The sequence below is a fragment of the Eurytemora carolleeae genome, unplaced genomic scaffold, assembly GCF_000591075.1.
Source record: "Eurytemora carolleeae unplaced genomic scaffold, Eaff_2.0 scaffold1267, whole genome shotgun sequence".
NCBI classification, from domain to species: Eukaryota; Metazoa; Arthropoda; class Copepoda; order Calanoida; family Temoridae; genus Eurytemora; species Eurytemora carolleeae.
The window spans coordinates 40,203-57,660 of record NW_019397158.1 but is presented as its reverse complement, the minus strand read 5'-3'; the positions used below and the strand labels follow the sequence as shown (position 1 = coordinate 57,660).

The 17,458-nt window shown below is 33.8% G+C and overlaps 2 protein-coding genes across 3 annotated transcripts; both read left to right on the top strand.

The window, feature by feature from the left end:
• Positions 1 to 518: 518 nt before the first annotated feature.
• LOC111712400 (polyadenylate-binding protein-interacting protein 1-like) lies at positions 519 to 9,746 on the top strand. 2 transcript variants are annotated; one of them, XM_023486994.1, is made up of 12 exons: positions 519 to 608; positions 661 to 898; positions 1,249 to 1,366; positions 1,839 to 1,920; positions 2,426 to 2,500; positions 3,036 to 3,144; positions 4,700 to 4,886; positions 5,348 to 5,478; positions 6,153 to 6,215; positions 6,743 to 6,807; positions 7,845 to 8,678; positions 8,809 to 9,746. In XM_023486994.1, the coding sequence occupies exons 1-11, from the start codon at positions 526 to 528 to the stop codon at positions 7,933 to 7,935; spliced, it is 1,242 nt and encodes a 413-aa protein (XP_023342762.1). In that variant the 5' UTR covers positions 519 to 525; the 3' UTR covers positions 7,936 to 8,678; positions 8,809 to 9,746. The 2 variants fall into 2 exon arrangements, with proteins under 2 accessions (XP_023342762.1, XP_023342761.1); XM_023486993.1 differs by having other exon boundaries at positions 8,775 to 9,746.
• On the top strand, positions 9,731 to 17,251 carry LOC111712401 (uncharacterized). Its single transcript, XM_023486995.1, has 9 exons — positions 9,731 to 9,803; positions 10,013 to 10,085; positions 10,851 to 10,902; positions 11,253 to 11,358; positions 11,953 to 12,088; positions 13,333 to 13,469; positions 14,098 to 14,171; positions 16,574 to 16,760; positions 17,097 to 17,251. Exons 1-9 carry the CDS (start codon positions 9,783 to 9,785, stop codon positions 17,193 to 17,195), a joined length of 885 nt encoding a protein of 294 aa, XP_023342763.1. The 5' UTR covers positions 9,731 to 9,782; the 3' UTR covers positions 17,196 to 17,251.
• Positions 17,252 to 17,458: the final 207 nt, after the last annotated feature.

Genomic DNA, 17,458 nt, shown 5'->3' with positions numbered 1-17,458 from the left:
ATCCTTTTTATCTACTGAATCTTATCCTTTTTATCTACTGAATCTTATCCTTTTTATCTACTGAATCTATTCCTTTTTATCTACTGAAACTTGAATCCTTTTTATTTACTGAAACGCTTGAAATTGTTAACAAAATTTCCTAGAGAACGATTTTTGGACTCCCCCCTAGGCCCTCCCTCCCTCTCCTATCAATATTGTACATGGAATACACATGGATATAATTGATCATGTGGTGGAGCTTGGCCCCCTAGCCTGTTCTAGTCGCAGCGCTCGGCCCAGAAATTTTAAAAAAAAAAATATTTTTGCTGAAAAATGAAAATAAGTTGTTATGTACAAAAATGATAAGAGGGTGGGGGGTCAAAAAATCGTTCTCTATGACGAAATCATTCCGCTTATCACATTTCAAGAATTTTATTTTTACCGTAGCAATGCTAAGTAATTGATTAAATTGACATAACTGAATGTTTTTGAAATTTGAGTTTTTATTAGACGTTTCAAAACTATTGATTTAAACCTAGATAAGACATGGACGATCCAATTAAAAGTGGACGAGGAAGAGGTGGCCGTGGAGCCCCATTCGGTGGTCCGACAACTAAGAAAGAACTAAGGTACATTCAAATATAGTTTTTTAAAGAAAACTATTTAAAAATATTTTTTTAGACGACCGATGTTTGCTGCGTCTCCGCCTCCTCCGGCTGAACCGGAGGATCCGCCTGCCGTTTCCGAAACCTCCGCCGACGATGTTGCAGAGCGCCTCAACCAGATCAATATTCAATCCGACGACGGAAACTTCAATGTGAACGCATCTGAATTTGTTCCAAAGTTTGGATTGAGTGTGGCCGCCGACGCTTTCTTTCCTTATCAGGAGGAGGAGATCATCCCAATCCAAGAGGAAGAGGTTCAGTTTTATTTTTTTTATCTTTTTTTTGGATAAAAATTACCAGAAATATTATTCTTGATAAAATAAGGGGTTCAACCCTCCACTATAGCAGTGACATCTATGATTTCAAGGAGGTGTTCAGACCCTGACGGATACTAGAATTCCCTGAAAATATATTTTTTTAATGATACCCCTTCCTTCTTCGACAAATTCCCACTATGTACCAATCTTCATTTATGTACAGAAGCATGGTCCTGTCGTTCCAATAATCTACGAAGCTATTCACCAACCTATATGTATGTACAGAAACATGGTCCTGTCGTTTTAATAATCTACGAAGCTATGTACCAACCTATATTTATGTACAGAAGCATGGTCCTGCTGTCTCTATACTGTACGAAGCTATGTACCAGCTAACCCTTGAACCTGGAAGATTTGACAGTATTGCTCGACAATTAACGCAGGATTTAAACCTTGTTATAAAAGGTAACTTTAATGTGTTCTTAAAGGGACTGATTTTGTTATTTCAAGAGACTCTCCGATTTACAACAGTTATCTTTAAATGAATAAGAAATCCATGTAGCTTCCTTTAAAACTTTTCAAATGAGGAAACGACGTTATATTCCACACTATTGACTAGATAAAGGTTTCAAGGGTACCGTTGTGAATTGGGCATTATCCGATTTATATTTCGGGTCTTTTGAAATTACAACGATAGTCCCTTAGAGATAAAAAGTCATAAAAGGATTTTAAGAAAAGAAAACGTTTTTAAAAATTGAGAAAATAAGAAAAATGTAATATTTTTGAACAAAAAGCATAAAACAAGTGAAGGTTTTATTTTCTCAACCCCTGTTTTTTAATATTTTTTTAAAAAACTTTTTTTTTAATCTTTATTAATCAATGCTCAATAAAAAACAGTCCTTTTTACCAAGAAAATTGTAATTAAATAAATGTTTAGAATATTCTACAATGGAGACTTTGGCTGAGGTGATTCTTGAAAATGGAATCAATGAACCTAACTTCAGATATACTGGAGCAAGGTGAATAGAAATATATATAACTAGCATAGTTACTTCAGATATACTGGAGCAAGGTGAATAGGAATATATATAACTAGCATAGTTACTTCAGATATACTGGAGCAAGGTGAATATGAATATATATAACTAGCATAGTTACTTCAGATATACTGGAGCAAGGTGAATAGAAATATATATAACTAGCATAGTTACTTCAGATATACTGGAGCAAGGTGAATAGAAATATATATATATATAACTAGCATAGTTACTCCCGCCGTTTATCCGCATTTAGACGCTTTTTATCGGGAAACTAACTTTTCGCTATAAAAGTCGACCCACTGTAAAAAAAACTGTAAAAAAATGTTGCTCTCAAAACCCAAGTCTGAACTGTTTAAAAAGCTTCTTTTGTCAAAAATCGGTAAATCTTAAACTAAAATGTTTATGACCTGGAGCCGGATCCATTTTTTTCCCGGGCTGATCTGCATCAAAATAAAATGCACTGCTAACAGTATAATTATTTCAGATTATGTGATTATCTCTCTCTCCATCTAACCATGATTATTGAGGGAGCCACCCTTAGACAGATTCTAATGCAGAAGTAAGTTAATTTTCGTTTTTGAAACATCAATATTTTATTGGGGTTTAGATTAACATTGTGCTGCATATGTATTACCCTAATAATAATCATGGCGCTCAATGTAACTTTGCGACAGAACATGATACTTTGACTGAAGGTTGAATGTTTATAATCATAATAATAGTATTGATAAAAAGAGCATATGGTCATTTTTCAATGGATAAAATGCTTTAAATGTCATAATCATATGCTCTTGAAGTGATCTTAAGTCAAATCTGAGCCGCAGCTTTCGGAAAACTAATTTAATCTGGCCTCAACATTTGACCCTTAATTAATGCTGGGTTCTTTAATTGATAATTATTATGTTTTTTTCATAAGTTGCCAAATGTTTTGGATAAATGCCATTTTTAACAGTGTTTTTCTTAATGATAAAGAAACTGAAAACCTAAAATAATTAAGGTGATGGTACAATTTTCATAGAAAGAAAATCGACCTAATGTTACAAATGTCATTTCAAATCTTCACTCTGTTATTTCAATGTTATATTCTATTGTAGATGTAATCGTGAGTTTAAACTCCGGGATAAACTGATAGCAGAAAATTCTACCAGATTACGCGGATTTACAATATTCATTGCAGAACTGTTCCAGCAGCTAGAAATTCAGGTAGATTAATCATAATTAACATAAGAAGGTATTTATTTTTCTACTGATGCATCTCCCCCTCTCTCAAAAATTGATTTTTACTCCTTAAAATAAAAGAAACTTTAACTAGGGTTTCCGTTGGAAGCATTTTTTCGCGTAAAAATGTGCAAAAAGAGGAAATTGGGCAATTTTTTTCCTTTGGCGCATTTGGGGGGGGGGGGTTGCGTCAGTTTTTCAGCGTAAGTAGAGCAAATAAATTCCACTTAAAGGGAGTGAAAAATGAAAAGGGGTATAGGCATACGGCGATAAATAAGCGCTTTTGATCGCTTCTAATCTTACTTCTATCTGTTGCGTCTATAAGGAGAAAATTGTTAAAAACGACTTGTACCGAATAACGCAGCATCCACCCAAATTGAGAAAATTGCAATTCAAGATTTGGATCGTAAAAAAATCAATTTAATATCAAACATATCATTTAGATATTAAACCTTTAGTCATCGATTATTTTTCGATGCATTCGTATATAGTTGATATTTCATAATATTTTGTATTTGTATTTATAAAATGAACTTAAATCGCCGATTAGTTTGTACGCCAGATGTCTCTACTCTCGATGTTCTGAATGATTCCACGTGGCAGAGAAAAAAATATTATACAAAATAAGCGCTTTTTATCGCATTAAGCCTATACCCCCTTTATTTTTCGCGAACACTCCCTCTAAAGTTTGCAATGAATTTGCGTCAAAATCATTCTCGCAATTTGCGCATTTTGTTTGGGCACCTTGATTTGCACCGCGTCTTTCTCAAAGTGCGAAAGTTTGTGCTTTTTTTCCTTTGTAAGAAAACGCAAAAATACAGAAATTTGTGACGGAATTAGCGCACAACGATTTTCCATTACTATGGAAACCCTACATAAAACACAAGCTGACTAGCCCCATACCCCTATTTTAAAAGATTTTATTATTTATTTTCATAATTTTAACGAAAAAAAACAACACGTTTCTTACATTTCAAGGAGAAACTATGTTAAAAAGGAAATAAATATCCCTGATAAATTATCATTATTTAAGAGTGGGTGCTGTAGTACAGAGGGTCCAGGTTCTAGGAAATATCCTAGATCTAATAATAATTCATAATATCTTCTAGGTGGGTGCTGTAGTACAGAGGGTCGAGGTTCTAGGAAATATCCTAGATCTAATAATAATTCATAATATCTTCTAGGTGAATGCTGTAGTACAGAGGGTTCAGGTTCTAGGAAATAAATAATTCATAATATCTTCTAGGTGAATGCTGTAGTACAGAGGGTTCAGGTTCTAGGAAATATCCTAGATCTAATAATAATTCATAATATCTTCTGTGTGGGTGCTGTAGTACAGAGGGTCCAGGTTCTAGGAAATATCCTAGATCTAATAATAATCCTTTATATCTAGGTGTGTGCTGTAGTACAGAGGGTCCAGGTTCTAGGAAATGCTATCCTAGATCTAATAATAATCCTTTATATCTATGTGGGTGCTGTAGTACAGAGGGTCCAGGTTCTAGGAAATATCCTAGATCTAATAATAATCCTATATATCTAGGTGGGTGCTGTAGTACAGAGGGTCCAGGTTCTAGGAAATGCTATCCTGGAGTTAATAATCACATTGGGAACTCATCCTGACAAGGAGAATATTAAGTGCATTGTTCAAACCTTGAAATGTTGCGGAAGTGTTCTAGAAGAAGAGGAAAGATCTAAACCAGGAAATAACGGTACTACGCCGATAATAGGTAATGATTATAATTGATTATATACCGAGAGACCCATAAAGCTGTGGATTAGGGTGATGACTGTTTGACTCAAGACATTATTTTGATTAGTTCAACGAGGATGAATCATAGCAATTTTGCTTTTTATACGGACACATTTTATTTTATTTTCATTCATATAACGTAAATTAGTAATAATAAGACACAATAAAAACAATTAACAGATTTAAATATAAAGGAAAAAAATAGTAGAAAAAGTTATTTTAAAATAAACTTGTTTTGCTCAGTTTTCGCCAAATATTCAAAACTTCTCAACAAATTATTTTTCCAAGGTTATTCAAATTAAAAATTGTTAAGATTGTAAGATTATTAAAATTGTAAAACTTGTTGTAGATTTATTGATTTTCTAGAAACTGATGATGAAAAATTTCCTACAAAATAGGGTTTAAAAGAAAACTTTGATAAAAAAAATTAATTTTTAGACAAAACATTTAAATTCCTGGTCGAGCTGAGCAGTAATCCTGAACTGGAACCTGGTCTAGGAGATATGCTACTTCACTTGGTTAATCTTAGATCTGCAAACTGGGGGCACTCTCCCCCTTCCACAGCCCAGGTACACTTGGTCAATCTTAGATCTGCAAACTAGGGGCACTCCTCCCTTCCAAAGCCCAGGTACACCTGGTCAATCTTAGATCTGAAAACTGGGGGCACTCCCCCCCTTCTACAGCCCAGGTACACCTGGTCAATCTTAGATCTGAAAACTGGGGGCACTCCCCCCCTTCCACAGCCCAGGTACACCTGGTCAATCTTAGATCTGAAAACTGGGGGCACTCCCCCCCTTCCACAGCCCAGGTACACCTGGTCAATCTTAGATCTGAAAACTGGGGGCACTCCCCCCCTTCCACAGCCCAGGTACACCTGGTCAATCTTAGATCTGAAAACTGGAGGCAATCCTCCCTTTTCACAGCCCAGGTACACTTGGTCAATCTTAGATCTGCATACTGGAGGCAATCCCCCCTTTTCACAGCCCAGGTACGCCTGGTCAATCTTAGATCTGCATACTGGAGGCAATCCCCCCTTTTCACAGCCCAGGTACACCCGATTTTTCTTATAATGTACTATACAAGAAGTAGTTCAAGAAGATCGGTCTAGTTCAACTAGATAGGTCTAGTTCAACTAGATTGGTCTAGTTCAACTTTATCGGCCTAGTTCAACTATGTTTTAGTGCCACAGAGATCATTTACCTAGGTTCAGCTACTTCTCACTATTCATTAATTTTAACTCTAGGTGTTGTCTGATCTGCCTGGTCCTCTAGATTTAGAACCGGTTTTCTACGCACCTGACGGTCAGGTAAACAGGATAAAATAACCAGAGCTATAATTACATCCATATAGTAAACAATATAAAAATAGTTGCAGATTTTTTGCCTGTAAAATTATAATTTGTATGTGTATTTTAGCAATAAACTATATCATATCTTATCTTTCTTTTGTAAAAGCCCTGCTGGATTGCATATAATAAAAATTTTCTCATTGATTTCTCGGCTTCTGATTGGCTGTCCAAATATTCCAATTAACTTTTGGTATACACTGTCCAGGATACAAACTAAATATTAAATCAGTCGTGAGATTAATAAAAAGAGGAGATCAAACATTGATCTCAAAAGATCAACCATTCTAAATTTTTCAGCTCAGTTTGCAAAAAATATCCAAGAAAACATTCTTTTTTTTCGTTTTTATTTTATCAAAGGAGGGGGGGGGGAGGCAAGCTACACCTGTATTATAGCTTTCTATCCACAATTTACTCACAAACATAGACTNGGAAATGTTTTGCTCCAAATTGCTCTTGATGAAAAAAATAAATATTCAATCTTTTAGGTTCTCACCATGGAGGAATATGATTTCTTACAAGAGTACGGGCTCAATGACGAAGACAATTTCGGGTAATAAATTATTACTAAAATAATTTTTCTTCATTCCAGGGAACGCAAGTTCCAAACTGTGATTTGGCCCACACCTGACACTGAGTGTCAGGTTTGGACTAAATGTGCAAAGTCACTGAGTGTCAGGTTTGGACTAAATGTGCAAAGTCACTAAGTGTCAGGTTTGGACTAAATGTGAAAAGTCACTGAGTGTCAGGTTTGGACTAAATTTGCAAAGTCACTAAGTGTCAGGTTTGGACTAAATGTGCAAAGTCACTGAGTGTCAGGTTTGGACTAAATGTGCAAAGTCACTGAGTGTCAGGTTTGGACTAAATGTGCAAAGTCACTGAGTGTCAGGTTTGGACTAAATGAGCAAAGTCACTGAGTGTCAGGTTTGGACTAAATGTGCAGAGTCACTGAGTGTCAGGTTTGGACTAAATATGCAAAGACACTGAGTGTCAGGTTTAAACTAAATATGCTAAGTTATCTTTTTTTTAGCGTTTATTTTTTTAAATTCAAGTCGAGATGAAAAAAACGTCTGCATACTTTAATTTGGAACAATTGAGTCTACTTTTTTATAACAGAAATCTAAATATTAAACCCCCTAGAAATTAATAAATTCGATATTTTTTAACATAAGCACGGTTTGGAACTTACGCCCCCTGTGTTCATTATATTGTTTTATATCCTGCTATTTTCATCTTCATGTGGGATATTTCTATTTTTTCTCCTATGCATGGGGATTAGAGGGAAGGGGGGGGGATTTTTCCTCCAATTCATGGGGATTGGAGGAAAGGGGGTGGGATTTTCCCTCCAATGCATGGGGGGTAGAAACTAATTAATTTTGAAGAGAGTGTTAGAGAATTTAAAATAATCCATTCATTCAGTAACTGAACACTAAACAGGATTTTTAATTCTGGCACATTTTTTTTCATTTGTCACGATAATTGTTATTTTAATAAAATCTGTTTAGTATCGTAAGGAAAATCAATCCTAATTATAGTCTTCTGTTTGATTAGAATTGAATAATCTATAGTTTACAACATGATATTTTCTAGGGAGGTTCAGTGGTCTACTGGGGAGGATAATCCGGGGATGGGAGATGAGATGGAAGCAGCTTACGACGAGTTTCTCCGGGGGCAATCATAGTATGGAGAAAACAAGTTCTCATTTAACAACCTTAGGACGGAGAAACCAATTTCTCAGGGGGTAATCTAGTATGGAGAATAAAAGTTCTTCGGGGATAATCTAAGGACGAAGAAAACAAATTTCTCCGGGGGTAATCTTAGTATGGAGAATACAAGTTCTCCGGGGGTAATCTTAATACGGAGAAAACAATTTCTCAAGGGGAAATCTTAGTATGGAGAAAACAGGTTCTTCGGGGGTAATCTTAGGACGGAGAAAACAAGTTTTCAGGGGGCAATCTTAGTACGGAGAAAACAAGTTCTACGGTGGTATTCTTAGTACGGAGAATTCAAGTTCTCCGGTGGCAATCTTAGTACGAAGAAAACAATTTCTTTGATGACAACCTTAGTACGGAGAAAATAATTTCTCAGGGGGCAATCTTAGTACGGAAAATACAAGTTCTCCGATGGCAATCTTAGGACGGAGAAATTAAGAAATAAAAATCAAAAAAACATTTTTTTCTATTCTTACAGCTTGAATTCCATGTTTAGGTGTTGGCTTATTTATACATCATTTTATACATGGCATAAATGAATTGTAATCAAGATTGTTTAAAACAAACTTACCGCTGTCAATCTTAATATACCGTTTCTGTATTATGATAATGATACGGTAAGTTTTCTTAGAACAATGCTTCTGTATTATAAGAATACATTATGTGATTTTGTTATCTAAAATTACGTGTCGTATCGTAAAAAAGCAATGAGGTTTTGTATTTTAAAATACAATTTGATATCTTAAAATAACATTTCTGTACTTTAAAAATACAGTTCTTATTATAAAATATCGTTTCTGTATTTCAGGAATACAATTTGTTCACTTGTAATAACGTTTTAGTGTTTCAAATATCAGTTCGTTATCTCGTTTGAACGTTTCCGTATGTCAAGAATACAATTCGTAGGCTTATAATAATGTTTGTGTATTTTAAGAATACAATTTGTTCTTTTGTAAAAACGTTTGTTTCTTCGATACCATACATAGAATATTACAATATATGAAATCAATAATTAATGAATTTATTTGTCAAAATGTATTTAATACATTTGTTAAGTGTAGAAAGAACTTTTTTTAAAGATTTATTGGCGAGGTAGTTAAGTTTTTCCATCTCCATCTTAGCTTGAATATTACATTTACCTAAAAAATTAACAATTAAAACACATTTTTCCCTCAAAAAAAGCGCTGAAAGTAATAAAACAATTTCAGCTATTTTGTGAATTCAACCAGAAATTTTTTTTCAATAAAGGAAGTATTCGCAAAACCTTAATGTTGATCTAGACAAACTTTGTAAATAAAATCATGAATTATTATTATCTTCTTTTCAATGTTTCTTTAAAAGAGTTTCCCTGTGATTTCCTAGTATAAACTGTGCCAATTAATTAAGAAAACTGTTATTGCTAATTCCAACTTAATGTTTTGTTAACAGTCCCTTTAAGATTAAAAAAAACGATATCATGTAAATTGAGTACCTCTAATTCTCGAAACCGAAAGATATTTTTTTGTTCGATTGTCTTTGAAAGACTAACAAGTTTTAGGAGAAAAAAATCTTATTTTTATTTTTTTTCTAAGAGACTAAGGGAAGAAAAGGTTTAACTCCTGTATTGAATTAACTGACGGTGATTTTATTTTTGTAACCTAGCACATAGAATATTTAACAATATTTTGTATTTTATATATCGTCGAATGTCTAGTAATTTTTGTATTTATAAATCGTCGAACCAATTGTCTAGATGATTATTTATTTGTTGACTCTAATGTTTTTTTCTTCTTTTCAGAAACTATGTTTTAAAGAGGATTGAACAATTATAATTACCATGAAGAAAGAAGAGGATGAGGTTAAAGTCACAGTTTACATAATTGAAATTAAAATACAAATCTCGTAACCGCCAATTCAAACCATCAAATCCGCCAAATACAATATTAAACCGGTTAAAAACATGGCTGAATTAATTTTGATTGTTGATATATTTAATACTAGCTGTTCTTTTTTATTAGTATAAATATTAAAAATGGAGAGTCCCTTTTAGCTTTATTATTTGTTTAGGAGGTCCAGGCTATGCGAGAATGTATTGAAAATGCATTCTGGTACAGATCTCTTCCTGGAGGCTTATTTACAGGTATCCTTTTACATTTAGATCTAATGGAATTAATAATCTAAGAATTAATAATCTAGAATCAATGCCTAAATTCTAGAGGATGGTAACAGGGGTTCATAGAATTCCTTCCAATACGATTCCAAACGTTGATTGACTGATATTAGGGGGCAGCAATTAACCAAAATTCGCAATGACACAGAAAGTGATTTTCTGCCCATTTATGCAGTTTCAAATAAACTCCTTAAAAAATTGGCCTCTCCGTCCAAACTTACCTAACATCTGGAGTTTCAATTTTCAATGCCTTTTCAAAAAATATAAACCCTTAAAGTATATTGAAATGAACATCAACTTTGATTTCATGTTGATCATATGATTTTAAAATATCAGTAAGTAACATATCTAGAACCAGTGCTTAGGATCCGGATCCGTTGGATCCGCAAGATTTTGGCTTCCTGGATCCAGATCCTGATCCAAGGGGTAAAATATCAACCCCAAACTGCAAAAAAAAACTTTTTTAATCCTAAACCCCAAATTTGAACTTTTGAAAAAAGAAAGATTATAAAAAATTTCCTCATTTCTGAAAGGTTTATCAAGTTTTAGGATAAAAATAAGCGAAAAAAAAGACAAAAAAATTTGAAAATTATTTTCTGTTAAAAAAACTCAGTAAATCTTAAAGAAATTACCTAAATCCGGATCCATTTTTTTCCAGTGCGGATCCAGGGTCCGGATCCGCATCAAAATTAAATGGATCCTAAGCACTGTCTAGAACTAAAAAAACTCTTCCAGGGTCTCTAGCAATGCTCGCTCTCCAGACGAGAAAGATTAAAACTAAAACAAGGTAATGATCAATGATCATCTAAATAATTCACAATTTCGATTTTCAATTACATCATTTAAAAAATTTTGAATTATCGCTCAAAATATTCATATCTTTAATGCCAGAAATCCCGGATTCTCGTGGATTCCGTAGCTTTAAAAAATATTTTTATGTATGACGTAACATTCTAGATTAAAAAATCTTTTTGTTAACCCGATAAGATTTTTATTTTGCAATGAAATCTACGAAAATAAAATGGGAATTCTTACAAAAAATAATCTTGACTTTTGGGAACAATTTTTTGTTGCTAATTCCAAAATGTTGAGAATATGTTAATTTAAACTATCACGACAGTAAACAATTCCTTTAAGGTTTGGTGGATTACCTATAGTGCTCGGGTTCGGTTCTATGGGATACATCCTGGGCAAATTCTCCTTCATACTCAGTAATCAGTGTATGGATATATTCCTCAAGAAGGTATTCAGGCAGTGAGAGTCCCATATCCTAGGTTAATTAAAGCTAGTGTATGCATATTGTCCTTAAGTAGGTATTCAGGCAGTGAGATACCCATATTCTTGTTTAATTAAAGCTAGTGCATGCATATTTTCCTTAAGACGGTATTCAGGCAGTAAGAGCGCAATATACTTTTATATTAAAGTTAGTGCATGCATATTTCCCTTAAGTAGGTATTCAGGCAATGAGATCCTTATATCATTGTTATTTTAATGCCTATTTGTCATTTATCCTTGTTATATTAAGGCACCTGAGAGTCATATATGCTTGTAATATTAAGCTGAGAATCCTATATCCTTGTTATATTAAGGCTCCTGTGAGTTCTATATCCTTGTTATATTGAGGCTCCTGAGAGTCATATATGCTTGTAATATTAAGCTGAGAGTCCTATATCCTTGTTATATCAAGCTGAGAGTCCTATATCCTTGTTATATTAAGCTGAGAGTCCTATATCCTTGTTATATTAAGCTGAGAGTCATATATCATTGTTATATTAAGCTGAGAGTCCTATATCCTTGTTATATTAAGCTGAGAGTTCTATATCCTTGTTATATTAAGGCCCCAGAGAGTCCTATATCCCTGAATGTCCGGCAGCAGCGGGAAACTGAGCTGGTTGTGGACGAGGAGAGGTTTATGGATATCCTGGAGCAGATCAATGTGGATCAGATGTCGGAGAAGGAACATCAGATTTTAGGCATTCATTCATTCATACATTAGTCATCCACATAATCATCCTTCAAAACATTATTTATCCAGAAATTCATTTATCCAAAAATTTGTCATTCAGAAATTCATTTATCCAGACATTCATCCTTACAGATATTAGTTATCCAGACATTCATCCTTCCAGACATTCATCCTTACAGACATTCATCCTTACAGACATTCATCCTTCCAGACTTCCAGACATTTATCCTCCAGACATTCATCCTTCCAGACACCTATCCAGACATTAGTCATCCAGACATTTAAAGAGATTCAGATTTATAGTCCAGTAAGCCAGGGTGTTTGATAAAATCCTAATCTACGTACTCTTTTAATCACCCCCCTCCACAGATTAAAGGGACTGATGTCGAAAATTTAAGTGACCCTCCATCTAATGAGGGTTTGCCCGATTTTCATCGGTACCCTTGAAATCTGAATCTGATCTTTTATGTGGAAAATAATTTTTATGTGACTTACTTCTGATAATTCTACCATTGTTGCTGAAGCTAGAAAGGCGCAATTTAATTTTGCTTAAAACCCGCTAAGGAAAAAAATAGATTTCGAAAACATAAATATCTATTTCATACTTAATCAGGCATAATGGTACCTTTATGATCCGACATGTCTCTTTAACAGTGAAAAATCACTTCAAATTACGTTTGTACAGATCCTTTTAACCTTTAACGTTGAATACCTCATTTCTTCATTATTTCATTTCATGGAACAATTTTTTCATATAATTCTTAGGAACATGAATCCTCTTTAGTAATTACTGTTATAATTAAACCTGTCTTAGCCATCCCATCTGAATGATTATAAAACCCAGAGGCGAAAGCTTTTTTATTTGTGGAGGTCATTAAGAGTTCATTAGAGGTCATTAGAGTTCATTAGAGGTAATAAAAATTCAATTTTATTTTATTTTAGGACTTTCGATCACTTGGGGGAGGGGTTATCGCGAAAAATTGGACATATAAGGCAAGTTTTTTCATGCTTTTTTAAAATTCATTTTTCTCTGTAAAGATAATTGATTTTCAGTGAATAAATTATTTTCTAAGAGAGGGAAATTATTTTTCAAGAAAATGTACACGCACTGTAAACTGACTGATAGCATTAAGAAAAGATTTAAAATATATAAATTCTGTCCTCTCTGAGTGAAAGGATGAATGAGTTTAAGGAAGAATAGGTGAATGATGAGTGAATGATGAATGAATGAATGAATGAATGAATGTATAGAGGATTGTAACGATGTTGCGTTCTATAGTTACTCCCTCCCTCTCTCCTCCCTCTCCGGAGGAGGGGTTTATTATTCCCTCAAACAAGGATTACTTAAAGAGAGTAGGATTTTTACTTCCTTTCCACGGGTTCCTAAGGTGAGTCATTTTTTTATTTTCTCCAAAAATTCAGTTATTTTCTTAAAAATTATTTATTATTTATTATCGCTGAACTAAGCGAACAAAATCCTTTAAAAAATGTCCCTAACTTTTGATGAGAAAAAAACTATTATTTTTAAGGAGGGGGGGGGGGTGATTTTTAAAGAAAGAGTACACCCCTGGTGAGGTTACCTTCAATTTAAAGAGAATATACCCGATTCACAAAGGTATCCTTTAAACCAGTTCTTAGGATCCGTAGGATCCGCAATATGTTGGCTTCCTGAACCGGATCCGCTAAAAAATGCGGATCCATAGGGCAAAATATCAACCAAAAACTGAAAAAAAACTTATATCTCAAAATCCAAATCTAAACTATTGAAAAAAAGATTATAAAAAAATTCCTGATCTCGGAAAGGTTTATCAAGTTTTAGCAAAAAAATAAGCGAAAAAATAAATCAAAAAAATTGAAAATTTTGTTTGTAAAAAAAAATTCAGTAAATCTTAAAGAAATGACCGGGAGCCGGATCTGGATCCATTTTTTCTTGGTCCGCATCAAAATTAAATGGATCCTAAGCATTGCTTTAAATCTTTATCTGATGAATATATAGAGAATATTATATAATTCTAGACTGTTTGTGGAACCCTGCTGGGATATATACTTGGACAATATTTATATGTGAAGCGGGGAGACTGCCCACGTAGGTGAAAAAAAAACTTTATCTAAAGGGAATGTACACATTTATCAGAGTGACAAGATATTTATAGAGGAATATGTCTGTATCACAATAATAGTTAGCATTTAGCACCCTTAAAGTCTTGTTTGAACATAAGCTTTTAAGTGTTACATTGTAAATCTTAAGTCGTCTTCGTTGTATAGATATATTCGACGATTTCTGTATGCCAGGCTATAAATAGAGTCCCTTCAGGCATAGAACGGAAATTGAAAATGCGGGTAGCAATTAACATAAATCTATTAAATTCAATAACTTAATAAGTATTAAACATGTAAATATTTTATTCCATTTTTTAAAGAAATATAACTATGTTTAAAACTGACCAAAGCTGGCAGATTCTTGAATAACCTTTAAATATATTAAATGAAAAGATTTCTGATTATTCAGCAAATAAATTTCCGGGAAAAAGGTTATTGAAAAAGTTGAAAAGTTTTATACTTTATAGTGCCAGGGTTGGGGTGGATATGGATATGGACCTTGGTCAAAGCCAGAGTGCGGGGGGGGGGGAATAGGGACCAGTTTTGTTTTTTGACGTTAAATATCTTCTTAAAATGTGTTATGGTGCCTATTGAACCTTGTATTTTCTTTGTTGAAACTTTTTTAAAACTGATTCGGAAACCATTTAATTTTTTATGTCAGAGCCTAAATTTTCAACAGATTTTTTTTTATCTTTTTACATTAAAATAAAATGTTCATTTCCGTCCTTAAACAAAATTCTGTTTGAAATTGTATTTTTTTATTGTTTAATGTAAAGGATTTTCAAAAACTTCGAATTAAAAAAAAAGATTGCATTCATGATATCTTAAAAAAATGTAAATTTGATTAAAATTTTAGAGACATCTTGTATTTTATATTTTTTATGAAGTAGTACTAGAAGAACGAGTCTATTCTTTATTTTCAAATTTTGTTTGAAGGGGCCACGCTATGCAGACTTGATTTTGAGTGACTCTCCATTTCTCGAGTGGTTTGTCCGATTCACAACAGTACCCTGAAAAGCTTTGTCAGATCAAGAATGCATGATTTGTTCATTATCTGTTCTTATATTTTTTTTCAATTTTCTTTATAGTAAAGAGATGTCACAAAATGCCAGTCTTTCTGAATCAATCTTAACTACAGAAAACGCACTGTATTTCTGTCTTCTCTACCTAGGGTTTAAGCCAGGTCTATTCAACGCGAGGTTTTACACTTAACTAACTATTTATTGAAACATAAGGTAACAGGTCAAATAGGGTGACCGGCGTAGCGGGCACCCAACTAGGACATATATATTTACAACGTTAATTAACGATAAAGTGAATCTTTTATTTGATTACGAAGTATGCATAAAATGATGATAATAGTTATTAGAAGGGATATAGATCAGGTATTAGGTTTCCCTGATATAGTACTCAGGGAATATTTATTACAGGGATTTGCATAGTGCATGCTGCTTCAGAAACAATGGAGGATAATATGAATTAAACAATATTTTTCACATCACTCTTATTATTACTATTTCGTATAGTATTTACCTTTACTGGGGAGATTAACGTCTAAAGGGTCTTTGTCATTTGTCCTACAAATATAAACTACAGGGTGTCCCATAAAATACAAATTATCCCATAGAATATAGGGTTTCCAATAAAATACATGGTGTCCCATAAACTACAAGATATCCTTTATGCTATAAGAGTGTCCATTGTTTCCCATGAACTACAGAATGTCCCATAAACTTCAGGATGTCCCATAAAGAAATGGTTGTCACATAAACTACAGGGTGTCCCATAAACTGCAGGGTGTCCCGTAAACTACAGGGTGTCCCATAAACTACCTGGTGTCCCATAAAGTACAGGGTGTCCCATAAACTACAGGTTATCCCTGAAACTACAGTGTGTCCCATAAACTACAGGGTGTCCCATAAACTACATGTTGTCCCATAAATTACAGGGTGTCTCATAAACTACAAGGTGTCCTATAAACTACAGGATGTCACATAAACTACAGGGTATCCCATAAACTAATGGTTGTCTCACAAACTACAGGGTGTCCCATAAACTACAGGCTGTCCCATAACCTACAGGATGTCCCATAAATTACAGGATGTCCCATAAACTTCAGGATGTCCCATAAGCTAATGGTTGTCCCATAAACTAAAGGGTGTCCCATAAATTACAGAGTGCCTTATAAACTACAGGGTTCCCCTTAAACTACAGGTTGTCCCTTAAACTACAGGGTGTCCCATAAACTACAGGGTGTCCCTTAAACTACAGGGTGTCTCATAAACTACAAATTATTGTAGGATAAATAACAAAGCACCCATAAAGGGTACCTTGGTAAATTGGACATTCCCTTCTTTGTAAATAAAATGACAAGAATAGTCCTTTTGATTAGATTTCTGACGTATGACGAGGACGGTCAAATTGCTCAGCTGTTGAGGCGAGGTGTAGAGGAAAAAAGACGGTTAGAAGAAGAAAGAGGAGAAAATAAGAGAATACTAGAAAAAGGAGAAGAAGAGATCTATAAAAGAGACTCAAACTTTGTACAACATAATCCACAAACATCGATTCAGAATAAACAGGTAGAAGATTTATTTTTAAAGATGGCATTTTTAAATTTAATTCATATTTTTTAAATCATTTGTAATTTTTTATATTTAATAGCTGTGCTTAGGATCCGGATCTTAGGGGAAAATATTAGTAAATCTTGAAAAGTTCAGGACCTGCTTCCGGATCCGGACTCGGATCCAGATCCATTTTTTTTAAGGCCGGAGCTGCAACCGCATCAAAATGAAACAGATGCTAAGCACTGTTAAATACGTAGCAATAAAACAGTGAATTGCTTGCCGTTTTCATTTTTTCTTTCAATTAATTAATTTTTTGATTCTTTCTGATCTATTTACTTTTTGTTGTTCCAGGATTATATACTACCAGGAGAGGATTCAAGTTTAGCGATTGAATCCATAATTAGGGATTCTTGGACAAACAGTTTGGATCCCTTGTTTAAACCGGTTTAGAGATTGAATCCATGATTAGGGATTCTTGGACAAACAGTTTAGATCCCTTGTTTAAACCTTTATGATCCGGAAGTCTCCACTCTCCAGTGAAAATTTTAGGGTCTCCAATGAAAAACTGAGAGTCTCATAATGAAATAATAAAATCTGGGGTTTCACCAAAAAGTTTGGGTCTCCAACAAAAAATTTGGGGGTCTCCAAGGAAAAGTTTGTGTCTCCAATGAAAAGTTTGGGTCTCCAACGAAAAGTTTGGGTCTCCAACGAAA

Coding starts and splice junctions, on each gene's coding strand:
- LOC111712400 (XM_023486994.1), top strand. CDS start 526: ATGGACGATCCAATTAAAAGTGGACGAGGAAGAGGTGGCCGTGGAGCC. Junction 899..1,248: donor TCCCAATCCAAGAGGAAGAG/GTTCAGTTTTAT, acceptor ATTTATGTACAG/AAGCATGGTCCTGCTGTCTC. Junction 5,479..6,152: donor CTCCCCCTTCCACAGCCCAG/GTACACTTGGTC, acceptor TTTTAACTCTAG/GTGTTGTCTGATCTGCCTGG.
- LOC111712401 (XM_023486995.1), top strand. CDS start 9,783: ATGAAGAAAGAAGAGGATGAG. Junction 11,359..11,952: donor TGGATATATTCCTCAAGAAG/GTATTCAGGCAG, acceptor TGTTATATTAAG/GCCCCAGAGAGTCCTATATC. Junction 16,761..17,096: donor CATCGATTCAGAATAAACAG/GTAGAAGATTTA, acceptor TTGTTGTTCCAG/GATTATATACTACCAGGAGA.